The sequence below is a fragment of the Piliocolobus tephrosceles genome, chromosome 14 (assembly GCF_002776525.5).
Source record: "Piliocolobus tephrosceles isolate RC106 chromosome 14, ASM277652v3, whole genome shotgun sequence".
Lineage (NCBI taxonomy): Eukaryota > Metazoa > Chordata > Mammalia > Primates > Cercopithecidae > Piliocolobus > Piliocolobus tephrosceles.
The window spans coordinates 52276530-52302394 of NC_045447.1; the positions used below are offsets into that span (position 1 = coordinate 52276530).

Sequence of the window (25865 nt, forward strand, 5' to 3'; positions counted from 1 at the left end):
TTTTCATGACACATTAATTTGATCTGTGAATAATGATAGTTTTGCCACATATTTTCCAAAAATTGTAACTCTTATCTTCCTATCTAACTGATATGCTAGCACTTTCTGGGTTTTTGCCTTGTTTCTACATTTGGAGGAAAATTTTCTAGTGATTTAGTGATTCACCATTAAGTTTAATCCTACTTGTTTTTTATTCATAAATTTGTTTACATATAAGACATACTGTGGTTGTAGACATAGATATATATGTAAACACTGTAATTGGATCATTATTTTCTTACTAATTTTTCCTTTATAGTTCAGGAATGAATGTTGAAGTTTATGAAATACTTCTTTATCTAAAAGTATTGTTTCAAACTACTTAACCTTAATTAAAATATGGTGTTCATGGATAAAGCATACCCCTGAGAACCCCAAGTTGAAAAGTAGAGCTCAGTAATACACCTTTTATTATTCAGCTGAATTCAGTGTCTACTAAACTATCCACATTTAAAACATACTCATTTCCGATCTCATTTGCTACCTATTTAATTTCACTTTAACAGGTGCACTGATGAAAGAGGGATAGTTCATTTATCATTACAAGATATTTTTCTGAAAGTTATTTCTCTTCCCATTCCTCAATATTTATCTCAAAATCATTTAAAATGGCATTTTTTATTATAGCCATCCTGTACCTTGATTCTGCCTCATTCCTATGAGAAACACAAAAACAATACAGGCATATTTGGAGGATCTTCTGTTTGCCTCAAATAAGAAAATCCCTTCATAAATTAAAGTTTGCTAAATTATGAAAGATATATACATTGACATTCAAAGGTTAAAAGTAGAAAATGTATACATGAAGAAAAACATTCCAACACCTTGCATTGAACATAATTTTGTTTTGTATGTTGCACCTAAAGGCCTGATACTGAATGAAACTTCTGTTAGCTTTGTTTTGAATAGAGGATGATCTCCTAAACATTAGTGATGCAGACACTGATTCAAACTGAAATGCTTTCTTCTTAGCTGTTGACCTCTGTTTCTTTCATTTGAATTTAAAATAGAGCCTTTGAGTGTGAAATTTATACTGTGTTGTCTCACAGTCTGTGTCACACATTGTCTTTATCTCATTATACTTGTCAAACATTGAAATTGTCATGGCAACTCTGGGAAGCTATTACTGTTATTATCCCCATTATCCCCATTTCACAGCCAGGAAATCTAAAATACAGAGAGATGAAATAACTTGACCAGGAACATATGTTGCTAAGAGGGTCAACCCTCAGGTTTATATCCAGGTCTGATTGATTCCAAATCCAGCATCCTTTCCATTACACTTGCTGCCCTATTTGTGTCCCTTCACCTATTTAGATCCTAACTCACCTTCTCTTCCTCCCTTCTTTTGCCCCTTGCATGCAGGCCTGTGACCAAGGTGTAGACTAAGAAGTGGAGTCATGCTTCACACGGCCATATCATGCTGGCAGCCATTCCTGGGTCTGGCTGTGGTGTTAATCTTCATGGGATCCACCATTGGCTGCCCTGCTCGCTGTGAATGCTCTGCCCAGAACAAATCTGTTAGCTGTCACAGAAGGCGATTGATCGCCATCCCAGAAGGCATTCCCATCGAAACCAAAATCTTGGACCTCAGTAAAAACAGGCTAAAAAGTGTCAACCCTGAAGAATTCATATCATATCCTCTGCTGGAAGAGATAGACTTGAGTGACAACATCATTGCCAATGTGGAACCAGGAGCATTCAACAATCTCTTTAACCTGCGTTCCCTCCGCCTAAAAGGCAATCGTCTAAAGTTGGTACCTTTGGGGGTATTCACAGGGCTGTCCAATCTCACTAAGCTTGACATTAGTGAGAATAAGATTGTCATTTTACTAGACTACATGTTCCAGGATCTGCATAACCTGAAGTCTCTAGAAGTGGGGGACAATGATTTGGTTTATATATCACATAGGGCATTCAGTGGGCTACTTAGCCTGGAGCAGCTCACCCTGGAGAAATGCAACTTAACAGCAGTACCAACAGAAGCCCTCTCCCACCTCCGCAGCCTCATCAGCTTGCATCTGAAGCATCTCAGTATCAACAATATGCCCGTGTATGCCTTTAAAAGATTGTTCCACCTGAAACACCTGGAGATTGACTATTGGCCTTTACTGGATATGATGCCTGCCAATAGCCTCTACGGTCTCAACCTCACGTCCCTTTCAGTCACCAACACCAATCTGTCTACTGTACCCTTCCTTGCCTTTAAACACCTGGTATACCTGACTCACCTTAACCTCTCCTACAATCCCATCAGCACTATTGAAGCAGGCATGTTCTCTGACCTGATCCGCCTTCAGGAGCTTCATATAGTGGGGGCCCAGCTTCGCACCATTGAGCCTCACTCCTTCCAAGGGCTCCGCTTCCTACGCGTGCTTAATGTATCTCAGAACCTGCTGGAAACTTTGGAAGAGAATGTCTTCTCCTCCCCTAGGGCTCTGGAAGTCCTGAGCATTAACAACAACCCTCTGGCCTGTGACTGCCGCCTTCTCTGGATCTTGCAGCGACAACCCACCCTGCAGTTTGGGGGCCAGCAACCTATGTGTGCTGGCCCAGACACCATCCGTGAGAGGTCATTCAAGGATTTCCATAGCACTGCCCTTTCTTTTTACTTTACCTGCAAAAAACCCAAAATCCGTGAAAAGAAGTTGCAGCATCTGCTAGTAGATGAAGGGCAGACGGTCCAGCTCGAATGCAGTGCCGATGGAGACCCGCAGCCTGTGATTTCCTGGGTGACACCCCGAAGGCGTTTCATCACCACCAAGTCCAATGGAAGAGCCACCGTGTTGAGTGATGGCACCTTGGAAATCCGCTTTGCCCAGGATCAAGACAGTGGGATGTATGTTTGTATTGCTAGCAACGCTGCTGGGAATGACACCTACACAGCCTCCTTAACTGTGAAAGGATTCGCTTCAGATCGCTTTCTTTATGCGAACAGGACCCCTATGTACATGACCGACTCCAATGACACCATTTCCAATGGCACCAATGCCAATACTTTTTCCCTGGACCTTAAAACAATACTGGTGTCTACAGCTATGGGCTGCTTCACATTCCTGGGAGTGGTTTTATTTTGTTTTCTTCTCCTTTTTGTGTGGAGCCGAGGGAAAGGCAAACACAAAAACAGCATTGACCTTGAGTATGTGCCCAGGAAAAACAATGGTGCTGTTGTGGAAGGGGAGGTAGCTGGACCCAGGAGGTTCAACATGAAAATGATTTGAAGGCCCGCCCCTCACACTACTGTCTCTGTCAATGTTGGTCATCGGTAAGACAGTATGGCACAGTAAATTACTAGAGTAAGAGGCAGCCGTGTGCAGCTGCCCCTGTATCAAAAGCAGGGTCTATGGAAGCAGGAGGACTTCCAGTGGAGACTCTCCATCGAAAGGCAGGCAGGCATGTGTCAGAGCCCTTCACACAGTGGGATACTAAGTGTTTGCATTGCAAATATTGGCATTCTGGGGATCTCAGTAATGAACCTGAATCTTTGGCTCACACTCATGGACAATTATTCAGCATTTTCTACCACTGCAAAAACAAAAGAAAAAATAAAAAAAGAACAACCTACAGTGTAGGATTTACATATTAAAAAGACACATTTGTCTAAAACATACTCTACAGAAAAATTTGTATCTATGATTATCATTTGTTAAAGCCTTGCATCATACCATATTGTTGGTTCAGTACCACAAAGAGATCAATATATTCTTTTCTTCCTTTTTTGAAACATATATGCTGTACATGTTTTTAAAGCAATATGAATGAGAGGTTGTGCTTTTAGTTATCACTATAGATCCAAGTGTGATTTCACCTTCCGTTACCTACAGATGACCTTGAGACTAGATCCCTGGAGTTATGGGCGGAGATATTTTGAGAGATGTGTTTGTCTGATGTAGGATGCCAAGAAACAGGACCCACGGCAAAACTGCTCAACTCTGTTAACTTCTGTTACTATAAATAAAGGCATGTGCCTAGTTTTGATACAGAATGGAATATTTTTTATACTTGTGATAATATCACACTGGACCAGTTTACTGTAACAAAGCCCTTGGTTTCTCCAGAAGGTGGTGCACCACTAGATGTACCTGTAAAATGCAAGGTAGGTGTTAATAATGAAAATGATTCATTTAATCACTCCTTGATTTTACTTTCCACAGTCACTACTAGCGGGTTAATAGAAAATGGAAGAAGAGGTAATGGTTACAAATAACCATAGGATAATATTCACCAGTAGCTAAGATCAAGAATTCAGATATTCAAAAGCTCTCTGAATAAGAAAGAGTTCTTCTCAGATGCCAACACAAACCAGGGTGATAAACACATAACATGTTAATGCAAACAAGGGTTTGTTTAAAACATGATAGCTGCCTACGTGTAGATTGCTGCTAGTCAAGGGAACATCTAGCTACTGCCACTCGGATGTTCTCTCCTTGAATACTGTCCACACAGTATTACCTTGCATAGACAACTTCAGGGTTTCTTCCTGCTTCCTTCCCAATTAGATTTTGGTTTTTACTTTGAAAATTATCATGTGTAATAAAGAGAAATTTGTCTTGTTTTCTAAGAACTGAGAAAAAACAAGATGGATTAAAAAACATTAGTGGTTTCTTTTTTCTCTCCACTGAGGAAAAAGCAAGATTATAACCCTATAAATATGTTAAGTTGTGCTGATTTATTTTCCTCTCTCTGACCCACGGATACTTGTCCAATTCAGTTTGTATTAATGTCTGTTACTCAAAGTTAAACATTCCAGTTTTTAAAAACTGATGTCATTCCATGACCACCAGTGATCTGATTCAGAGGAGACATAGTTTCATTTGGCTAAATGTTCAGTGAATGACTTTCAAAGCATGTGGTTATGTGATCTGAGAAAGCATTGAGTGTGGACTGTGTTCATGAAATGTCACATTTAATCAGCATAGAACTGACAGGAAATATCTATACTTTTCCCTTTTCAAGAGGGATCTGAAAATAGGTCACGTTTTGAATAACATGTAAGCTGGAGTAGAAAGTCTCTGGGGTTTGCTTCTTGACATATTGGATTGGCGGGTTGGCATTCAAAAAACTGGCTCTTTTTAGTTTGAAATTTGAAAATTTGAAATTTTGAGGAACTTTCATAAAATTAAATTGATCCCAATAAATGTAGGACAAGCCCAGAAATTGTTTTGCCAGTCAGATAGCAACAGAGTTAAACCAATTTCTCCCCTAATAAAGGGTGGAAAATATGATGAAAGATTGAAGAATTGCCTGCTCAAGTCATTTTTAATTTGACTTTTCTGATGATTATGGATCTTTTAGAATTCTATTTTCCATTTATGCCAATTACCTTATATCAAACAATGCAAATCAAGCTCTGCTGCAAACTCTATCACAAATCCAACTTGTGTGCAAATGGAATGGGGTCTTTCAAATTTGAAAATGAACAAAGTTAAAGTAGAGATTTCCAAAAAACTTCCAAAAGTTAATAGAAACTATCTTTATGTGGCAGCATTGTGTGAAGCAGTATTCAACTAATTGTCAAAAAAGAGGGAGAAACATTGAGCAATTAACAAGAGGGTTTTGTGATTTTGACTGCTCTTTTGTCAAAACAAAAGTTGGCCAAAAACAGCTGAGTGAAATGAAATTGTATTAAAATGTACCCATCCATGAAAAATATTTAGTTAAAAGATTTCATTATTATTCATTTTATTGGCAGAAAAGAGAATGAATTTTCTTAGAGGTCCCATACTCTGATCTGTGGAACAATAGTTAAGATATTTATAAGCATTCTTCCTAAAAAAAGAGAGTCCTGTTGACCAGTATATTGGGGAAATGCATTCTGTAACCACCTTTTAGAGATTCAAAATCTATATAAGCCTAATAAATTCTCTGGAAAGTCCTGTAAATAAGAATCCTGTTTAATATTGTTTATCTTCGGGCTTCACTAATTTGTATGAGCAGAAAGCACTTCTTTTCATGCTATAACATTTTCAAAAACTAGAGCTCCATAGAACCCAGATTGGTCAACTTTAGACTAGAGTAGTACTCTTCTGAAGTATTCCCAAATTTAATGTTTCTAATAAGAGTAAAATTACTGTTTGAATTGGCCTCCGATAGATTACCAAAAAAATTGCCTATGTCAGTGTTTCGATCATAAAAGTGTATTGACCAGATATTTTCAGGGGAATTGGCTACTTTTTGCCTGAAGCATCCATCATAATAATGGATTAATAGGTAATTGAATAGATATTTAATTTTCTACACTCCCACTATCTGAGCAGATCTTGGGTTCCTTTTTGTGCCTGCAAAGTTCTGGTATCCATTGACTGAAACACTGGTGCTTTAGTACTCAGTTTCACAAAAAGATTCCTGAATTTTCCTTCATGGCTTCTGATTACTCTTGGTTATATCAACTAGACCATGGTAGAGCATAACAGCTCATACCAGCATAGGGGCCAACTTACTTGCTTAAATATAACATCTCTGAGTCATTTTCTTCCCAGAGGCTTTGTTTCAAAGTATCCCAGAAAGAAATACTGTTGTTTGCCTCAGTATTTCATCCCAGTGGTTTTCATTCCAATCTGGTTTTGCTCAACTTTCTGAGAAATTTTGCTTGTTACTGACAACTCCCTATTAGGAAAACCACATTCAGAAGTTGCCCTACAGTATTTAGGATGGATTCTTTTCTTCATTTTTCTGTCAAACATTCTCTGCTCCTCAGTTCTTACAGGAGTCTAGAAGTTGCAATCTTCTGTGACTTTAAAAAAGGATTATTTAAATGTCACTTGCATTGAGGCCTGACTTTTGTCACTTTACTCTGGTACAAAACACATGTATTTTTATATCAGAGGAACAAAAGAGAGAATGTGATCTTGGAGAAATAAAAGAGTAGAGTCCCATGTAAATTAACTTCTACTTCCAGGGTCTCTCTTCATCTTTGTGTCAAGACATTTGTTTTAACTTCAGGGGATGTGCTCAGAAGCCATTCAGCACTGAATATGTCTTGAGGCTTTCTAGGAAAGAAAATAATTACATAATTTTCAGCTTAGAAGTCTAAGACCAAATATAAAGATATATGAAGAATTTAAAGAAGGTTAGAGGGAGACACTTGGATCCATTTTAATCCTGTTTTCTTTCTTGCCAATTTTTATAGTTATTATCTCCTACCTGAAGAAGAATCAGAGATTATGTTCTTCCTTGACTTTCACTGGTATCCTTTTTATACCTTTATTTCTATGACCCAGTCACCTATAGCTCACATGAGCTATCCCAAATGGATTTTGTGGCATCTGAATCTAGTAACGTAAACCTTTGGGACCGAAGGCATTCATTCTACTCAGCACTTAGGTAAAGATTTATTATCTCTTACTATAATTAACAGTCCCTGTTGGTTAGACTCATACATCATGTGCCTGGTGATTTCCATTCATTTTCCACCATTGGCTTTGGGAACTCCTTTCCGTTCCTTTCAGCTAAAACCCTTGATGTTTTTCTGATTGAGTAGTTTGGGAATTCTGCCTTTGGGTGTAGAAAGCCTTGAGGAATGAAATATTATTTGATTTGTTGATTTTTGAATTTCTATTTTGGTTAGGCAACAGAGGGTGTTTTCTGGTACTTTGGCAAACACTTGACATGAATCTCTCAGTGATGTTCCCCTTTTCGCCTTCAAAAGCCATTCCCAAAAGAGCCTTCTCATTTACACTCTAGCTGGGAAAGGACAGCTTTACAACATAGGTCTACAAGATGAAATGATAGCTGATTGCTGTGCTCTTTAGCTCAATTAACCTAATAAACATTGGGTTCAGAGGCCATATGGCTAGGCTTGCAAGGTTTAGCCAAGTAAACAAGGTTTTAAATCAACAATTAATGACAGGTTTTCGACTCTGAGGTTGATTTGTCTGTTTGGAGAACAGTTAAGTGTAACTGCATGTTTTCTCAAAAAAATGGTAGGGACTAGAACTTCCTTATCTTGTGTGAGATTTTTAACAAATGGCCTAGGATGAAGTGTTTCCAGCAACAACAAAATACATAATTAAGATGTTTGTAAAAGGCTTACTTTTCTAAAATAGGACTGGGGCTGATGTTACTCTTTCTAAATTTGGGAGTTTGATCAGGACAAGCTTGCATGTGTCCCAGACTGCCTTTCTCGAGTTTACCAAGGTCTTTAATACCTCTTCTCCCTCCCTGACCCCCTTCTCCATGGAGAACATCCTGAATAGGAAGGAGAAAAAGAGCAGGAACTAAAGTCCCCTGAGACAGCCCACAGAAGGAGAAAAGCTTTGGTATTCCCCCACATACTTGCCTCCTTTCCTGATGCAGCAGTTGAAATGATCCTTCACTCTCCTGCTCTGCCTACTCACCACTGTCACCTCTCAGCTGCTGCCATCCTCATCAATGAATGCTTTCTCCAGGGATAAGTCTTCTTTCATTGGTAACTGAGATTCTAGGGGTAATTGTTAAACTGGAAATTGCTTAAAAAAAAAAAAAAAAAAAAAAAACCCTCCAGCTATCTCACATAACACTTTAAAAGTTAAGACTTACCATTCACATAATCACAAGCTGACAGCAATGTGCAGGTTGAGCGATTCTGATTTTTTTCCTCTCCCTTCCAGAAGCAGGTGGGTTGATATAATGCCAGCCTTAAATAGAAAGCTTTATTTATAGCCTTAGCAGAATGAGAAAAGAGCTGGCATAATCAAGAGAGTACTTCACATTTTAAAGAAGACTTTACTTTTAATATGCAAAATAGTCATTAGAAGACAACAAAAAATGCAAATTTGTTTTACTAAATTGCTTAATTAATTGCAATAAAGCTCAAAAGATAACTGTCCATACTGACGATGGGTCAGAGTCAAAGACTTTATGCCTGTTCTAAAAGGACCAAAAAAAAAAAAAAAAATTTGGTTGCCATGTTAACTTTATTTTGTTGCACACCTCCTATTCTAAATTGCTTTAATATCTTTAGTCTACACTGCAGTATATTCAGTAAAATCAACAATGCAATATAATCAAATAATTAAACAGGAGATTAATTCAGACTTGCAAAAAAGTTTTTTCATTCTTTACAATGTATGTCCAACAGCAAACTGATTTATATACATATCTGTGTGATAAGAGATTGGAATTGAATCATGAACAAACTTTGTATAGAGGCTATTTGGAAGAAAACATAGTCTTTTTCTCCACAGTTACAAAATCAGGTATATCATAAACACCTGAGTTGTTTCATGCACAAGATAGTTGTCTTCAGGTTTTTTCCATATGGTATAGAATGCCCCAAATCATAATTTCTATTGTTTATATATACATATATAAATATGTGGGGAAGGGTGGTTTGATTTTTTTCTGTTTAAATTATAACTTTTAAAAGTTGATAAGCTTGAGCAGGAGAAAAACAATGTGTATCTGTGTTTTCCTTTAATGTCTTTTATCAAAATGCTATTTTGAGAATATCCCATGATTGAAAGTTATTAACAACCTAGTAAAACTTTTCCTAAAAAATGTCTGAAAGTTTTGGTTTTCAAAAAATTGATGCTAATGACAAAAGTATCTTGATTTAGGTTTGCATCTCATGAGCTACTATTATTAGTTAATTGTTGTGGGCATGTTTTTTAACATGTAAAAACAAATTAACTTATTAACATGTAACATAAGTTAAAACATGTTTTCTTTGCTGATGAAAGGGCTTAAGCATCTGCCATCGCAGTTAAATTCATTAAGTATTAATAAGAAATGAAATGCAATACAAGACAACTGGAGTCACATAAAAATATTTTCTTATTGGCAGAAGTAGGTTATATGAGTCTCACAGGGAACATGAGATATCACTGTATTGATTAGTAATCCCCAGTACTGTCAGAGATGAAGCAGGTCCAGTGGAATCTCATTCAAATGCTAAAGTGAGTGGAGACAACTCAGAGAGGAATCAAAAGACAGGGTATCCAGCTACAGAAAGTTACACAGGGGTCATAGTTCAACCTGCTAGGCATCCAAATTTATGTAATATCAACCATAGTCTACAGATATTCTACTTTAGTAGAGCTAAATCCTGTATCACTTGCAAAAGTATCCAAATTCATGTGAATTAATTACATAAGCAAGTAATGGGCATAACTTAAGGCTTAAAATCTATTTAAGCAAGAACTGAAGGGTTCAGCAAGCCAAACATACAACACCGCCATCAAGTTTTTCTTTCTGAATTAGCCTTCACTCAGCCAAACGATTCAAAACATTGTGTCAAGTAGGAAGGCACAAAAAAAATTAAAAAGAGAAACATCTTTAGTCTTCAAGCAAATTGAAAAAAGGGAAAGGGAAAATTGTCTAGTGTTAAAGAGGAAATGTATTGAAAATTGTGTAACTCCTCTTGGGCTGCGGGTGAAGGTGCCCTCTCTTTACCTTCCGTACTTGAGGGAATGGGCTTTAGGGAGCTGTGTTCAGGCAGGTGTCATATCTAGGGTATCATCTTCACTCTCCTTGTGGCTCATTAGATGGTTTCCAGTGAAGAAGGAGGAGGTGGAGAAGGAAGCAGAAAGCTGATAGTCATGGTACCTGGAAATCACATTCTTAGCTAACAAGAAAGCCTGGGATTCACCTCCAGGAAGCAACAAACACACAAATACTGAGACTGTTAGCAAGAAATCAGAAAAGGTCCCTTTGCTGCTGTTTTTTTTTTTTTTTCCTTTGAGATGGAGTCTCACTCTGTTTACAGGCTGGAATGCAGTGGTGCGATCTTGGCTCACTGCAACCTCCCCATCCCAGGTTCAAGCCATTATCCTGCTTTAGCCTCGTGAGTAGCTGGGATTACAGGCGCCCGCCACCACGCCCGGCTAATTTTTGTATTTCTTTAGTGGAGATGGGGTTTCACCATGTTGGCCAGGAGGTGTCCATCTCCTGACCCCGTGATCTGTCCACCTCGGCTTCCCCAGAGTGCTGGGATTACAGACATGAATCACTGCGCCTGGCCTGCTATTCTGTAATTGCAAAATGAAAAGCTTGCCCCTAGAGAGAGAATTTCTTCTTGAAAATTTTCTGTTAATGCCGGAGCTGTTCTGGTCAGAGTTGCATGTCTAACAGTGGGCTTTTATTTTATGCTACTAAACCAGTAAGACTAAAACAAGAGCCATCTCCTGTAAACATATTTTTGAATGTGTTGGGTAGACATCTCGCCAATCAATATTAGGAGTTAGCTTGTCCAGTAAACTCACCAATCAGGGATAAGATGGTCCCAATACTTCAGGACTTGTACTTAAACAATGGGAAGAAGATAATATAATGAAGTGAAAGCTAAGCATACTTTTAACTCAGTAGCCTGGCTTCTGGCTCTGCACTTTAAAGACTTTCTGGTCATGTATTACTTCATAAATTTAGAAGTTCATCATAGTTTTGTGTTTGTTTGGTTTCGTCTTTCTTTCATTTTTCTCAGTCATGAGCATACTGCCCTTGCTAGATGGCTCTTAATGTTTTTGTGTTGTTTGATACAGTCGAAATAAAAATTAAGAGTTTATACCTACTCCCTTTAAGGCAGATAAGCTTATTGTGCAACCCTATATTCTTTTCTTAATTACTTCATTATCAGACCTAAAACACAGTACATGAAGATTAAGGTAGAATAAAGCCAAGTTAAGGAGAAAGTTGAGAAACCTGAGGGGAAATTTACCTACTATTTCTGCCACGGATAGGTGGAAAATCTGAAAACACTGGCTTCTAGGGCTTGTCACACTGGTGCCTTTCATCAACTTTTATAAATAAATGCAAAAATTATGACCCTCTATCACAAAAAAAAAAAAATGGATTAGGAAGGAGATCCCTTATTATAGCTATGCAGGCATTGTTTTATTCCATAACACTGTCGTTGGTAAATCAGGACATGTCAAACTCTCAAAATTATGTATATTAATGGCAGAATGACACATATATACATACATATTACTAAGAACCATCTGGAGAAAAGATAAGGGAAAAGATAAGGCAGATGGAAAATATGTGGATTCTCACTATTCTGTTTGTCTGCTAATAAAGAAAACTAAGAATTCACCTGAATCACTACAGAGTCAGGGTCTCAGAGATGAAAATCCAAGGACAGTCTCTATAAAAAGAACAGACTGCTAGAGAGCATACCTCTTTGATTGAAATACCTAAATCTTTTATGTGATTGTAAAAGTTATATCTATAGTGAATAATTTTGTATTGTCACATTGGGAGATAAATTTTTTTACCAGATCCCCATCTAAGTCAGAAGTAACATTTATGTGAACCCTTTTCTAACTGCAACTCTCTATTCCTATTATTTCCAAGCACAAGAGATCAAGTATGCTAGTACCATAGCACAGAGGCAATTCACTACGTCTAGTCTATTCCTTTAGCCATGGGCTATTAGCTGGGTATACAAAAGACTAATAGGTTACATCCATTCTATACATGCAGGGCTCTCATAAAAGTTAAACAAACACTTCTTCAAACCCGCACGCACAAATCCATACTGTGGCATCCAGAGTTTCTTTAAGCCTCACACTGTATCAGTACCAACATCCTACAGGGAATTAATTCACTGAGCACAGAACAAATGTGTAATGCAAAGAGATTACCAAGTCAGCTCCACCACCTTGATTTATATAAGCTCTTCTATTTTAGCAACACCTGGAGAATCCAGTGGTCTGTGCTTCAGTGGTCTCAAGAGCTCTTCATGGCACTGCTGTAAGAAAGTTGCTGGCTTTAATGCAGGGCTGGTTTCAATACAGGACAGCTGTTTTCTGCTGTGAGTCTTCTGGGGAAAAAAAAAGAGGGTTCACAGAAACTGAAAGTAACTGAAAAATGTATCCTGGCTGGTGAGTCTAGGGAAGAGTAGTAGTTCATTGTTCTGGTGGTGGAATATATTTTCAGAAGAACATTTAATAAGAATTGGAGAACACAAGCATTTCAAATAAATGGCAATGATCATATAAGCATATATAAGAGAATTTAATTGCAGAGGAACATGGATGATGTTTATGCATATCACACTTCCTCTAATATTGATCTTAAGTTGGTTTCCAAACTGATAAGTAAATACACTGTATATTGAAAATGATTTTAAATGTCTTTATATCTTTTAAATATCGCCAATAATTAGCTTAAATAAATGCCCTCAGAATATTCAGGAATCTACTCAGTTCTTTCCTTCTCATCCTTGATTAGAAGTTAAAAATCATATTTCTCTAGCTTTGTTTTAAAAGATACAGAAAATTTAATTTTCCACTTATCCTAGCACAATCTCCTTTCATTCATTTACTCATTTAATTATGCAACATCTACTGAGTATCCACTATCATAGTAATCAAGCTGCCCATCACTGAAGTCATATCAAACTGTTGTTCAAACATTAATCCTGTGTTTCTCCACATTAACTCCTTTGGCTTCCATATTGATTGCAACCTGTGTCTCACTCTATCATCTAAATCATGTGGTTTAGAGATAGGCCTTAGTGTCCACCTGGCCAGGCACAAGTCTGGCGTTAAGGACCTACCTGCTTTAATGATCCACTCTCAGGGAGTCAGAACAGTTAAGTACTAAAAAGACAAGGATCTGGAGTGAGAGTCCCTAGGGCTGTGTCACTGGATTCATGTTTCTTTATGGGCAAGCTACTTAACATCTCTGCATCCCCATCTCTCAAAATAACCATAACACTACCTACCTCACAAGGGTGCTGTGAGGCTTACCATGAAAAGCATGAGGAAATGGTATATAGAATTGGGGACCTAGTAGAAAGGTGCTACAGGATTAGAGTAACTACATGTCATTGAGTATGAACCCTGCTTTCCCTGGGAGCCCCAGGTTTGCCAGAATATATCTAATCTCTTTATGGCTAGAATCTAAAATGGTGTTGGCCATCGATTGGCTTGGGTTATCTTTAATGTCATTGACTTTTACAAAATTCATAACAACACCTCTTTCTCAGAGAGATGCTGGATTGGAAAAATTATTAAATTAATTTTAACAAAGGAGAACAAAAATGATTCACTTCCAGGTGCTGGGTGTGGGGGAACAGTTATTTATTTCAATACGAAACAAGAGTTTGAATGGATATCTTCAAGGGGATGCATTTTATTGGAGGCATTTATTGCCTGGGGCTTTCTGTTTTCAGTCTGACTCCCCAGCTTTCTGTATAATTGTTTTGACATACATCCCCTTTTCTCCTTTATTGGAAGAGAAGCTATAATTCTCATTTCATGATAATTCTTTTCAGTCTGTTTTGCTCAAAGGACAAATTCTTTTCAACAACTATTGTAATTATTTTCTTAGAGGGCCATTTTTAATTGCCATATTGTTTAGCTAAGCCCTATTGTCTTGGTGTCCTTCAAAACTGTCAGTTGCTTTAAAATATAGGGGTGGGAGGGGGAGCTGATAAGCACATTGTTGTAATTGATTTGTATGTTTGAATTGTCTTATCATAAAACAAGGTTATGAATTTCATCTGTTGAGACACAAAAATAAAATACTTTCTTAAAAAATTGTATTTTGTTGAATGTTCTAAAACAGCATTTATGCCTCTCATCTTTAATATTTCATTAATAGTGTTGCATTATTAATCATATAATAGAAGCCTATCCTTCTCCTACATCTATTATTATAGCTCAGTCCTTTACTACACAAACTTCGGAAACAGTAAAATAAAGTTATTCAATATGTAGAATTGAAGCAAATCATGAAGAGCCCATGCTGAGGGGTCTGAATGTAAGGCTGACCATGGAATGGCATTGAGACAGATAGCTGTGAAAAATAGGACCTCCAAGGCCTACTCTTCCAATGGAAAATATCACCATAAGTGACGGGAAATGGCCAGAAGATATTATTTCTGTCAGTCAAGAAACTACGAAATGAGATGAAAATAACTGAGCTTCATTTTTTTAAGTGCTCTGGTTCAAGATTTTGTCATCTTAATTTAGAGAAACTTTAAAATATTGTTGGTGTCTGAGTCAGTTCTGACTGCCACAGTAATACACCACAGACTTGGTGGCTTAAACAACAGAAGTTTTTCAGCCTTCTGGAGGCTGGAGAATCTAAGGTCAAGGTGCCAGCAGAGTGAGTATCTAGTATCTAGTGAGGGCCCTCTGCTTGGGTTGTAGTTGGACACCTTCTCTCTTTGTCCTCACAGGGTTTTTCTTCAGTGCATACAGACAGAGAGTGTTTCATTTTTTATAAGGCCACCAATTCTATTAAATTAGCATCCTACCTTTATGACTTTACTTAATCATAATTACCTCCTAAAAACACTATTTCAAAATACAATAACATTGGCAGTTAGGGCTTCAATGTATGGATCTGAGGGTGACACAATTCAATTCATAGCCATCGGTTTCTGCACATTGATCAAAATGCTACGTCATAATGACTAGGAAGGATGTTATAAGGAAGGCAAGTTAAGAAAGTCAATATAAACAAGCAAATATGGAACAGAAAAGGGTTTCAACTAGTAAATATTCTTCTCTTTATTGTACTTATTTTATTACTCCTTGACACTTCCAGACTCTGACCAAGTTGTCGCTAATTTTCTGCAATGGCATATGACTTTTCATTCTATAACATTAAAGTCCTGATTTCTCACAACATATCCCCAGGGCTATGTTCCCACTTACATTCTTTTCTTGCTTTTCTCTTACTCAGTATCATTAGTCAACCAACTTCTTTCTGGAATACCTATCACTCATCTGATGCTTCTCCCAAACACATCTAGTTCTCCTTTGATTATGTCCCAACACATGCTAAAACAATCACTATACAAGGGAAAAAGCATGGTGATATTCCCTTCATGGTCCAAATAGACTCACTATCCTGGACAGTTTGTACCATTTTCAGTATGTAAATAGGCTCATCTATGTGAGTCAAGGGATGGGCTGTTTACTTGTTCTCCATGGTTATTTCAGTATGTAAACGTTAATCAAAGTGTTCATGTCTAAATAAGCACTGTGGTGTTTACTGGTTTACTGAGGCTTTTTGCTTGTCCTGAAGAGTCCTGATGATTGAAATGTAGAGACCCAAACTGTCTGTTTGAAGAAGATAACTGCCTAAATTAAAAGTTGTTCAAGATGCATACAAGTTCCCCTGTAGCTATTTCTATTGGTTTTGCAGATAGCACAGAGCCAGGTGTCAGGCGCAGTGTGATAAGCCAGCATATGTCGAATTCACTCATGCTCCCTGAAGTTCCCGGAGAACAAAAATGCTAGGTTGGAAACAGGTTCACAGAGACTTATCCCACACACTAGAATAAAAAATTCCAGAAACTGGGGAAAGGTCAGGGAGAAAGGGTTAGGGTCCTCTTGTAAAACAACCTTACTTTGTCAGAGATTTATTTGTGTTTACTAAGCTAGACTCCCTCATATGAAACACTCTGCCTTTTGCCTTTTGTGAAGGTGAAAGGAGCTGAGGGTCCTGGCCTGCCTTGGTGATGGCAATTCCTAAGGCTGGAATTTGAATTCCTAAACCTCTCGGGTTCTATTTGTATACATCATTAGTTAATGAAGCTTCTCAAACATTACTCTTTCAAAGGACCATAAAAAGACATGTGATCCTGAAATAATTAACAAGGGTGCCATTTTGATTTTCCTGATTATGAAAGTAATATGTGCTTACTTACAGAGAAAATTTGGAAAAAATAAGTCAGAAAAAATATTTTATACTCCTATCTTTCAAAGGCAATCACAGCCATTGTTATAATAGAATGCTTTTTGGTCTTTTCAAAGTAATAAAATGGGCTTTAAAATCAAGATTTAAAATGTTTCCCTACCACACCACAACTCCCTCCTACCTCTGCTCTTTTTCTCCTCCCTCCTGCTGCTTCTATTCCTCCTTCCCTTTCCCCTTTCCTTACCCCTTATTTCCACTAAACATTCCAATGCCTCTTGTAAAATGTCAACAAAGTAACTTTCGCTCCCAAAAGAGAAATAACTTGCCTACTTTCTCATCCGGAACCTCAGATAAGGGTTCTGAGAAAATCCTCTACAGTGATCGTGATGTGAGTTGTATCCTTAAAAGTTCATTTCCTTTAACACAATTTACTCAGGCCAGTCTTTAGAGTTCTCTTTGAAATTTATAGATCCAAACAAGAGGCAATAATACCTACCAATTACTGGACACCTATGTATCTGGCACTTGACAAAAGCTGGCTTGTTCATCTTCCCCATAGCCCCAGACATTCACACTATCTTTTCTGTGTTATAGGATTTTCACCTCAAGCTGTCTAATTCCAAAATCCGTCCTCTTTCCACTCTGTCATGCTGCCTCTCAACTCCGAAACTTTTCTAGGTAGAACAAAACCTTGCAATCATTTCACAGACGGGCCTCTGATTATCGTGCCGTACACGTGCAATGCAGCTTCCAGAGCTCCCTTTGCTGTTAGTTGAGATTCATTTCCTTTTTGTGCTTTCCACTGACAGCAGTTGTGGATCTCTTATTCATTCCCCTGGTGTTCGCTGCAATAATATCCATCCAGGTGAACTCTCTTACTGCTAATGTGGGCCTAAGGAGGGATGCTCTGAAAATACAATTGTAATCTAGTATTAATTAAAAATTAAATTCTAATACAGTGCAATCTTTGGTTGCCTGCTTATAAAAGCCTATTGACTGTCTTAAAGGGCAAAGGGTCATTTTTCTTCCCCTGAAATTAACATCTTGTGATTGCACAGCTAACACAGGGAAAAAGATTCAGTCCTCATCACCTTTAAAAATCTTCTACTTTCATGTTAATAAAGTCCCTTTTTATTAGCTAGCTTGGGAAAATTGGTCATGTATTCCAAATACAACAGAGCGGTCTGCTTTTCTTCTGACATATTTTTCATGATTGGAATGAATTTTCCTGAAATTGAAGTAAAAGATAAAACTAGATTGTCACCCGTAAGAAGAGAAAACCATGTCTGCTTTTTTTTTTTTTTTTTTTTTTCTTAATAGGCAATCATCTCTGTCCATTCTGCAGAACTTCAGTTTCTTACAGAAGGGAGGTAAATCTTGGAGTAACTGAAACAAAGGAGCATGTCTGCCCAATTAGAAAAGACTGGGTATTGAATAAGGCTGGGAATTTCTGTTAATTGGGGTAGGAGAGAGATCGAGACCACTCTCCCTCCAGAGGTTAATGGTGCAGATGGACACGGTGTGGCAACTCTGGCCGAAGCACCACAGCTGCCTTCCCCAGGAAAATAGAAACTCCCAACTACCAGCAGAGTAAAGATCATTAACAATGTCTGCCTGCTGGTGTTGAATAAAGCAACCCAAGCATGCCACTGGAAATTCATCTCATTCAGAGACAGATAAGCAGAACGGCATAGAGGAATTCCAACACAGAAAGCTTAATATATTATTTAGGTTTCCAATTAAATGCTTGCTTGTTAAGCAGAGACAAGGCCACTTGTCCTTGTGTGCTTTTGCAATCTCTACAGTGCAGCATGGTTTATTGATGTTCCTTCTCATCTCTGTCATTTTACCATCACATGCTTTCATTTGTCAGCCTTATTACACACAAAGTACCTTTTCCAAATTCCTTATATTTTCACATGTCCAGTTGGTATATGGAAAAATCTAAAGAAAGGGGCCCATTCTTGGGTACTTTCAGTGAGATTATAAAGTGGGTTGACACCTGGCCTCCTTGTAAATCATTTGCTCAAGTATTTACTCAGTGCCTACTCTGTCAGCTAACACACTAGGCACTGAGGCTTTTGCACTAAACAAGACACCTGGAAAAGGAGGCAACAAGTCACTGCCTGTTCTTCAGTCCCTGCTCTATCTGGAAGCCATTCAGCAGACTGGCTTTTATTCAAGCCACTGCCACCTTTGTAAGGTGGAAAACAAGGTTGGTGTGTCAGTTCTGCCATGGGAAGCTGGGTCAGGCACATAGCCCCGTTTGAAATAGCAAGGAAAAGACCTTAGGCACAAACACTTGGTCACAAGTTCAGCTTTACTACCAAGGAGGAGCTCTGCTGGGCAAAAAGTCTCTTTAGAGACTGTCCGAAATGAAAACTTTTAGGATTGGGCTGATACAGACACTTTCCATTTTAGAAATACCTTCTGGAAAATGAAGATAAAGTGATATGTAATAGATTCCTTCCTTTGTCTTATAAAACTATTTACAATGGTGGTAAACAGCTCTCGATGTCAATAACCCCTTGGCGGAAGAGTAGCCTAACACAGAACACTGCATATAATATGTGTTCAATAAATGTATGCTGGATTAATGGGTGCATGACCTAGAAAGACAGGGCACATGGTGACCAATCATATTCACAGACAAGGAGTAACAGTTTATCTATATGTATCTCTTTAATAAACTGTTCACTTTTTGTGGAGTTTATTGGTACATATTTTTAATTTTTAATTATACAATATATGTTTACTTTAGAACCACTAGAAAAAACAGATTTTAAAAACAGGAAAATTAACATTTTGAAGCATTTTAACATGAAGAGAGAACATTGCTAACACTTAGATGGTTACATTAACATAAGTATATATTATTTATACGTATATATATATGTATTTTTAGTGGGCTCATACTTTATTTTTGCTTAGCATTTTATTGTGAATCTCTTTCACAGAATTCCATTCTTTAATTATACTGTAATTTAACCAAAATATTACTATTGGATATTTTGGTTGTTTCAGATGTTCTATCTGATAATAACTTACTATGTACTGAATACCTTAGGAAATAAATCTTCATTCATGCTCCTAATTACTTCCTTAAGTTAAATTATTAGAAATAGAATTACTGGGTCAAAAAGTAATGCAATTTTTGAGGCTTTTTAGTGATAGGTTAACCTCCAGAGAGGTACCAATTTACAAATTGACCAGAAGGGTACAAGATGACTCTCTTCCCTAACCCCTCATGAACTATTCTAGATTTTGATGAAAGCAGCATCTATAATAAAGGTTGTCATTCTTTCCTCTTACATGAAGCACACTTTGATCCCACCTGACCCCAATTTATTGCCCTACAATGATACTGGACCATTTGTTTGCAAAGGTTTTTTTCAGCCATGTAATTTACTCTCAAGTTCTTGCATTAAAGAGACATGTGCCTAATAGGTCTTTTCTAATTTATTAACTGGTAAAATAAAAATACTAGTACTCACTCAACTGTAGGCAAGAAGTTTCAGTTATTCATTTACTCAATAAGCATATATTGAGTATCTTCAATGCACTAGGCACTCTTCTAGACTCTAATACGAAAACATTGAACCAGATAGATAAAATCTCTAACCACGAAGAGCTTGTATTTTGATAGAAAAGAAAGAAAATTTGCAAGTAGATATACTGAAGTAGATATACTGATATGTTAGGCTTTCTGTCCCCACCCAAATCTCATTTTGAATTTTAATCCCCATAATCCTCATATGTCAAAGGAGAGACCAGGTGGAGGTAATTAGATCATGGGCGTGGTTTCCCCCATGCTGTTCTTCTAATAGTGAGTGACTTCTCATGATATCTGATGGTTTTATAAGGGGCTCTTCCCCATTCACTCTGCACTTCTTCCAGCCGTCTTATAAAGAAGGTGCCTTGCTTCCCCTTCACCTTTTTGTAAGTTTCCTGAGGCCTCCCCAGCTATTCTGAACTGTGAGTCAACTGAACCTCCTTCCTTTATAAATTACCCAGTCTTGGACAACTCTTTATAGTGGTATGAAAACAGACTAATATGTATACAATATCAGGTAGCCATTAGTGCTACTTGTTCTAGATAGGGTACTCAAAGACGCCCCCTCTGAGGAAACACTTGAACAGATACTGAGTGATCAAGCCATGCTTTCATCTGAAAGAAGGAAAAGCAATGTGCAGAGGTCCTGGAAAAGAAGTGAGCATGGCATGTTCATAGAACAGCAAGAATGCCAGTAGTATTACTGGAGTAAAGTGGAAAGACAGTAAGCAACAAAATTGAAGAAGGGGTCAAATTAAGTAGGGTCTGGCAAGCTATTTAGCAGACTTTGAATTTTCTTCCAAGTGATGGGAGACATTGAAGGGCTTTCAACAAGAATGCAGTGTGGCCTGATTTACATTTTCCAAAGCTCCTTTGGGCTGTTATGAGGAGAAAAGCCTTTAGGCCAAGAGTGGAAGTAGGAAGATGAGTAGGAAAACTCTTGTAAAAGTGTAGGCATCTAGTTATTTCAAGCCTTTCAATCCTGTTTTGGAAGGAGGCAAGAAATTAAAAGTGATATGAATACTCATGTTTAAAAGGAGAATCCCCTGGCTCAGGGACTAAAGGATGCCTGGTCATCTCTTTATCATCACTTCCACTATCTATCAAATTGGTTTCCATGTGTAGACAAAGTTATGAGGATTGCTAATGCATAAGGGAACTCTGTCTGCACAGACAATGCATGGTCCAGTATTGTTAAGCATGATCTGTACAAAAAGCCTGAACCAATGTATTTTCCTAAGGAAGAAGTTGAATAACTGAATGGTAATATAAGGGAACTATGGGCTGCCCCCTTTCCCTGTGACTCTTGGTCTGTCTTACCAATCAGGGCTCTAAAATAAGAACTGAGTTGAAAACAACAGTATTGCTAACATGAGAGACTAGTTATTGAGCTACTCATAATCAAATGCCTATTAGAAAATATGGAAAAACTAAGAGTTTATTTCTAGTTCTAGAAACCTGTTCACTGAATACTATTTAAACGTTGTTGCAAGGGGGATAGACAGGATTAACTTTATCATGTTAAAGCTGGTTTGATTTTTAAAGTACATAAAAAATGGGACATGGTATATTTCCTTTAAAATAACACACAAAAATTAAAAGAACTACTGAATCCACAAGGGCATATGCTCAGCAAAAGCCTTGGGGAAACCAAAGCATTTGGGTCTCTGTATGTATGCCTTTTTATTTTTAAGTTTTTCCTTTTAATTCCTTCTGACATGAAAGTGTAATGCTGAGAATTTATGCTAATGAAGAATGTGTCCACAAGATGTATAATGCATGCCTTTTAATTAGTTCTGCTGCTATAATTTATTAACATTTTGCCTGTGCAGTACTATTACAAAGAATCAGCAGTGAAACACTGTATGCATCCAGTCCCTGTAGGAACCAAAAAAAAAAAGCACTGAACCATTGCCATTGTATAACATCTGCACTGCCAAAGTGAGCCTCTGTATTCCTATTGAAAATCTGTTGGGAGGTGCTTTAAGCAGCCTGGAAAGAAGCAGCAGAAATAAAAAACAAAATGAAAGACCAAAAGGCCCAGAGGAATGAATACAGGAAATATTATAAGGGGAGGGAGAGAGATCAAGATAAGCACGAAGAGTGTGAAAACAACCATGAGTCCATATGAATCTGGGACAGATGGAAGAGGTGGAAGTAAAAACTGAGAAAATAGGAAGTGCAAACTGTACATACATATATGTATAGACATCTGCGTGCACACATGGATGTGTATGTGAGCACGTGCACATATCAAATTGTGTGCAGGGTAACGATCACATACATAGAAATGTAAGACACCGGCATTAACACAGATATTTGCTGATTAAGTAAGTTCACCCAGGGCCATCTTCATCTAATTCAGCATCTCTAGCAATCACCTCTTTCCCTCCGCCCTCACCCAGGTAAAAGGAAGAGGCGTTCATCATTCATTCCTCAGCCACATTCTCTAGCCATATACAAAGTGTGTACTATGTGTCAACCCTGTGCTAAGTAATTGACTTCCATGACATGTCTCTCCTGGTTTCCTTCCATCTTTCTACGATATCCTTATCAGCCTCCTTTGCAAGATTATCCTCTTCCATTCTGCTATTAAATGTTTAAGTTCCTCAAGGCTCAAACTTAGCCCTTCTTTGGTTCTTACACTATGGTCCTCCTTGGATAATTGTATCTACTTTAGACGATCTGAAGAAGGCATATTTCCATGTTTCAAGTTGCAGTGGGGTACAGGGTAAGCAAACAGAGAGTTCAGGTGTTTTGAGCACAGAATAGGAGAACAGATAAACATAGAAACCTGAGTCAAAGCTTGGGCCATGCCCGGGCGCCCTTGCTCACGCCTGTAATCCCAGCACTTTGGGAGGCTGAGGCAGGTGTATCATGAGGTCAGGAGATCGAGACCATCCTGGCTAACACGGTGGAACTCCGTCTCTACTAAAAAAATACAAAAAAATTAGCCAGGCGTGGGAGCGGGCGCCTGTAGTCCCAGCTACTCTGGAGGCTGAGGCAGGAGAATGGTGTGAACCTGGGAGGCGGAGATTGCAGTGAGCCGAGATCGCGCCACTGCACTCCAGCCTGGGCGACAGAGCAAGACTCTGTCTCAAGGAAAAAAAAAAAAAAAAATGCTTGGGCCATGCAAGGAAGCATTTCTGGCATAAATTATTTCTATCCAGAGACAGTCATATGAAAAGTGGATGGGGAAAAGATGTTCCAGGCTAAAGGAATAACCTGTGCAAAGGACTTGAGGAAAGAAGGGGTGGGCATTTTCAAGAATTGTAAATAGCTCAGGAGAGTAGGAAGGGGAACTGTAGGTTGGGAGATTAGCAAGTGGCAGGATCAGCAAGCAGAGGCCAGATCATGAAGACCTCTCTTGAGACAGTTGGTTTGAACACAATTTAGCAAGTTTACTCATTTGAGCACTTATTCCAGACCATGCAGCAAAATGAAGAACATGAATTTTCAAGTGACGGAGATGGTAGACAGGACTTTTTCCCCATGCTATTCTTTTTTAGCTAAGTATCTATTCATATCCTAGGTATTTAACTGAAAACCTGTTAGATATAGTCTAAGAGTTACTGGGCAAGATAAATACATTTGAACTTGCTCTCAATTCTCCATAACCTGCCCCTCAGCCTACCTATTCAGATACTGTAAATGCATAGTCACCCTCACTGTCCAGCAGTCCTAGTGTTTTTCTTTCTTTTCATGATCATCTCATTCTTCCATTCCCCTAACACTGATTTCAAAACTTCATCTCTCCAATGCCCAGTCTTTTCCCCTATTTCTCTTCCCTCTCAGCAGATAACTTGTACTTTACAGAGAAATGAGGCACCATCAAATGGGAAGGCCTCAGTTTCCTGCCAAACCTCCACACCCCACATTTACATTCACCTCCCTCTTATCACAGTAAAGGAGCTGTGCAGCGCCCTGCCTATTTGAATCCTATCCTTTCTTATTTAATTAAATTTTCACTATACAGTATTCCTTCTCACAAAGGCTCTCATTAAAACACCACCACCACCATGACCACCCAGTAGCCCACATTCCTCCCCAGCAACTAATCTCTCTCCTTTTTGTAACAGAAGAATTTTTCAAATAATTTGTCACCATGTCTCTGTCTCTGTTGCTCACTTTCCAGTCTTTCTTTCATTCACATTCATCCACCAAAGCAGCTCTTGCTAAGGATCACCAATGCCTCTTGAATACAAAATCAAAGGGACATTTTTTTCAGTGCTGCTCTTATTTTACCTCTCACTAGCATTTTATGCTGTTAACAACACCCATTGCCAGAAACACTTTCTTCCCTTGGCTTCCATGACAAGTCTCTCGTGGTTTCCTTCTACCTTTCTATGATCTCCTTATCGACCCCCTTTACAGGCTTATCCTTTTCCATTCCAGTATTAAATGTTTAAGTTCCCTCAAGGCTCAAACTTAACACTTCTTTGATTCTTAGTCTATACTCCTCCTTAGGTAAATATATCTATTTCTATGTCTTCAATTACATTCTGAAAATCCCTTGAATTCTATATGCTCCTCCCTGTCTTCATTGCCACCAAGCTGCCACCTTTTTCTTCTCACACTATTGCTGCAGCCCCTAAACTAGTCTTCTGTATCTTATTTGTCACCCTTAACAGTGTGTTGTCCATGCCACAGGTAGAGAAAATTTTGTATAACAAATCTGGTAAGGTCAAAGCATTTCCCTTTGCCCTCCACCCCCCAACACACACACACACACACAATATTTAAACCACTTTCCTGGCTCTTTCTCATTTTTAGGATAAAGACCAAAAATACCTGACATGGTCAATAAGGCCCTATATGCTCTGGACCCTGCCTATATCTCTACCCTCATTTCATACTTTTCTTCCCCATTAATATCTATGCTTTGCTATGTTATTATTCATGGTAGGTTTCTCCATATTATTTCTCCCACCACAAGGTCTGCACATACTCTCTTCCATCTGCTTGGAACACACTTGCCCCTTCCTCCTTCATCTATTAAATGTCTTCTCATGCCTTAACTCTCAGCTCAGTTGTAAATTCTTTAGGGAAGGCTGCTGTAACAACCAGGCTCACCATTCTAAACTCTGAAGCCAGAGATAATCACTGGTCTTATTACTTACCTCATCGTCCACAAGCTGCTATATTGACAAATATTATAAGGAGTAACTAGAAATGGATATAGTCCCAGCTTGGAGAAAATACAAAGTTGAATTATTAGTTTTATAATGTATAAACATTTCTTTTCACTGACAACCCAAATACCACACCTGGGAACTCAACAGTGGAGGTGTGGAAGGTACCTCTTGAGATTACATTTAATAGTCTATATTCAAAGTGTTTGCCTCTTGATTTCACAGGTTTAGCTCCCATGGGAAAGACATTTCTACCGCAGCACAGACAATATTTCCACTAAATGATAGTTGACTTGCACTATGGGTATTTCAGAACCTTATGCCTCATATAAAAAACGGGGGGCATGGGATTGACTTTGTATGATTGACGCAATAGCAGAAAATGTTGCTGTTGGCCATGAGGAATTTGAACCCAGAAGATAACCTAAACTACCTCCTGCTTCACTCTGCTTCACTCTCAAACTACACGTAGGTAGGACTACTATGAACTTTGCCTTCTCAGAAATAAATGTTTGTTACCATACTAGGAAAGAATCTTGACCATCTGAGATGCTGGATAGAGAAAA

At 38.2% G+C, this 25865-nt stretch overlaps 1 protein-coding gene and 1 long non-coding RNA gene across 15 annotated transcripts in view; one reads left to right on the plus strand and one right to left on the minus strand.

Annotated features, from left to right (window-relative positions):
* Nucleotides 1–14501, plus strand: part of LINGO2 (leucine rich repeat and Ig domain containing 2) — a 1250024-nt gene extending 1235523 nt beyond the window's left edge. For all 4 annotated transcript variants that reach the window (XM_023203903.3, XM_023203904.3, XM_023203902.3 and 1 more), the window contains one exon: nucleotides 1405–14501. In XM_023203903.3, coding sequence (XP_023059671.1) covers nucleotides 1440–3260 — 1821 coding nt within the window. In that variant the 5' untranslated portion in view covers nucleotides 1405–1439 and the 3' untranslated portion in view covers nucleotides 3261–14501. The remainder of the gene's footprint in view (nucleotides 1–1404) is intronic.
* LOC116418440 overlaps nucleotides 5669–25865 on the minus strand; it is a 149350-nt gene continuing 129153 nt past the window's right edge. For 2 of the 11 annotated variants that reach the window (XR_004228460.1, XR_004228459.1), the window contains 4 exons: nucleotides 12600–12778; nucleotides 8557–8654; nucleotides 8314–8458; nucleotides 5671–7028 (listed from right to left, as the gene is read on the minus strand). This is a non-coding gene — a long non-coding RNA (uncharacterized LOC116418440). Of the gene's footprint in view, nucleotides 7029–8313; nucleotides 8459–8556; nucleotides 8655–10410; nucleotides 10564–12599; nucleotides 12779–25865 lie in introns of all 11 variants that reach the window. The other 9 variants (XR_004228453.1, XR_004228450.1, XR_004228452.1 and 6 more) reach the window with 6 other exon arrangements.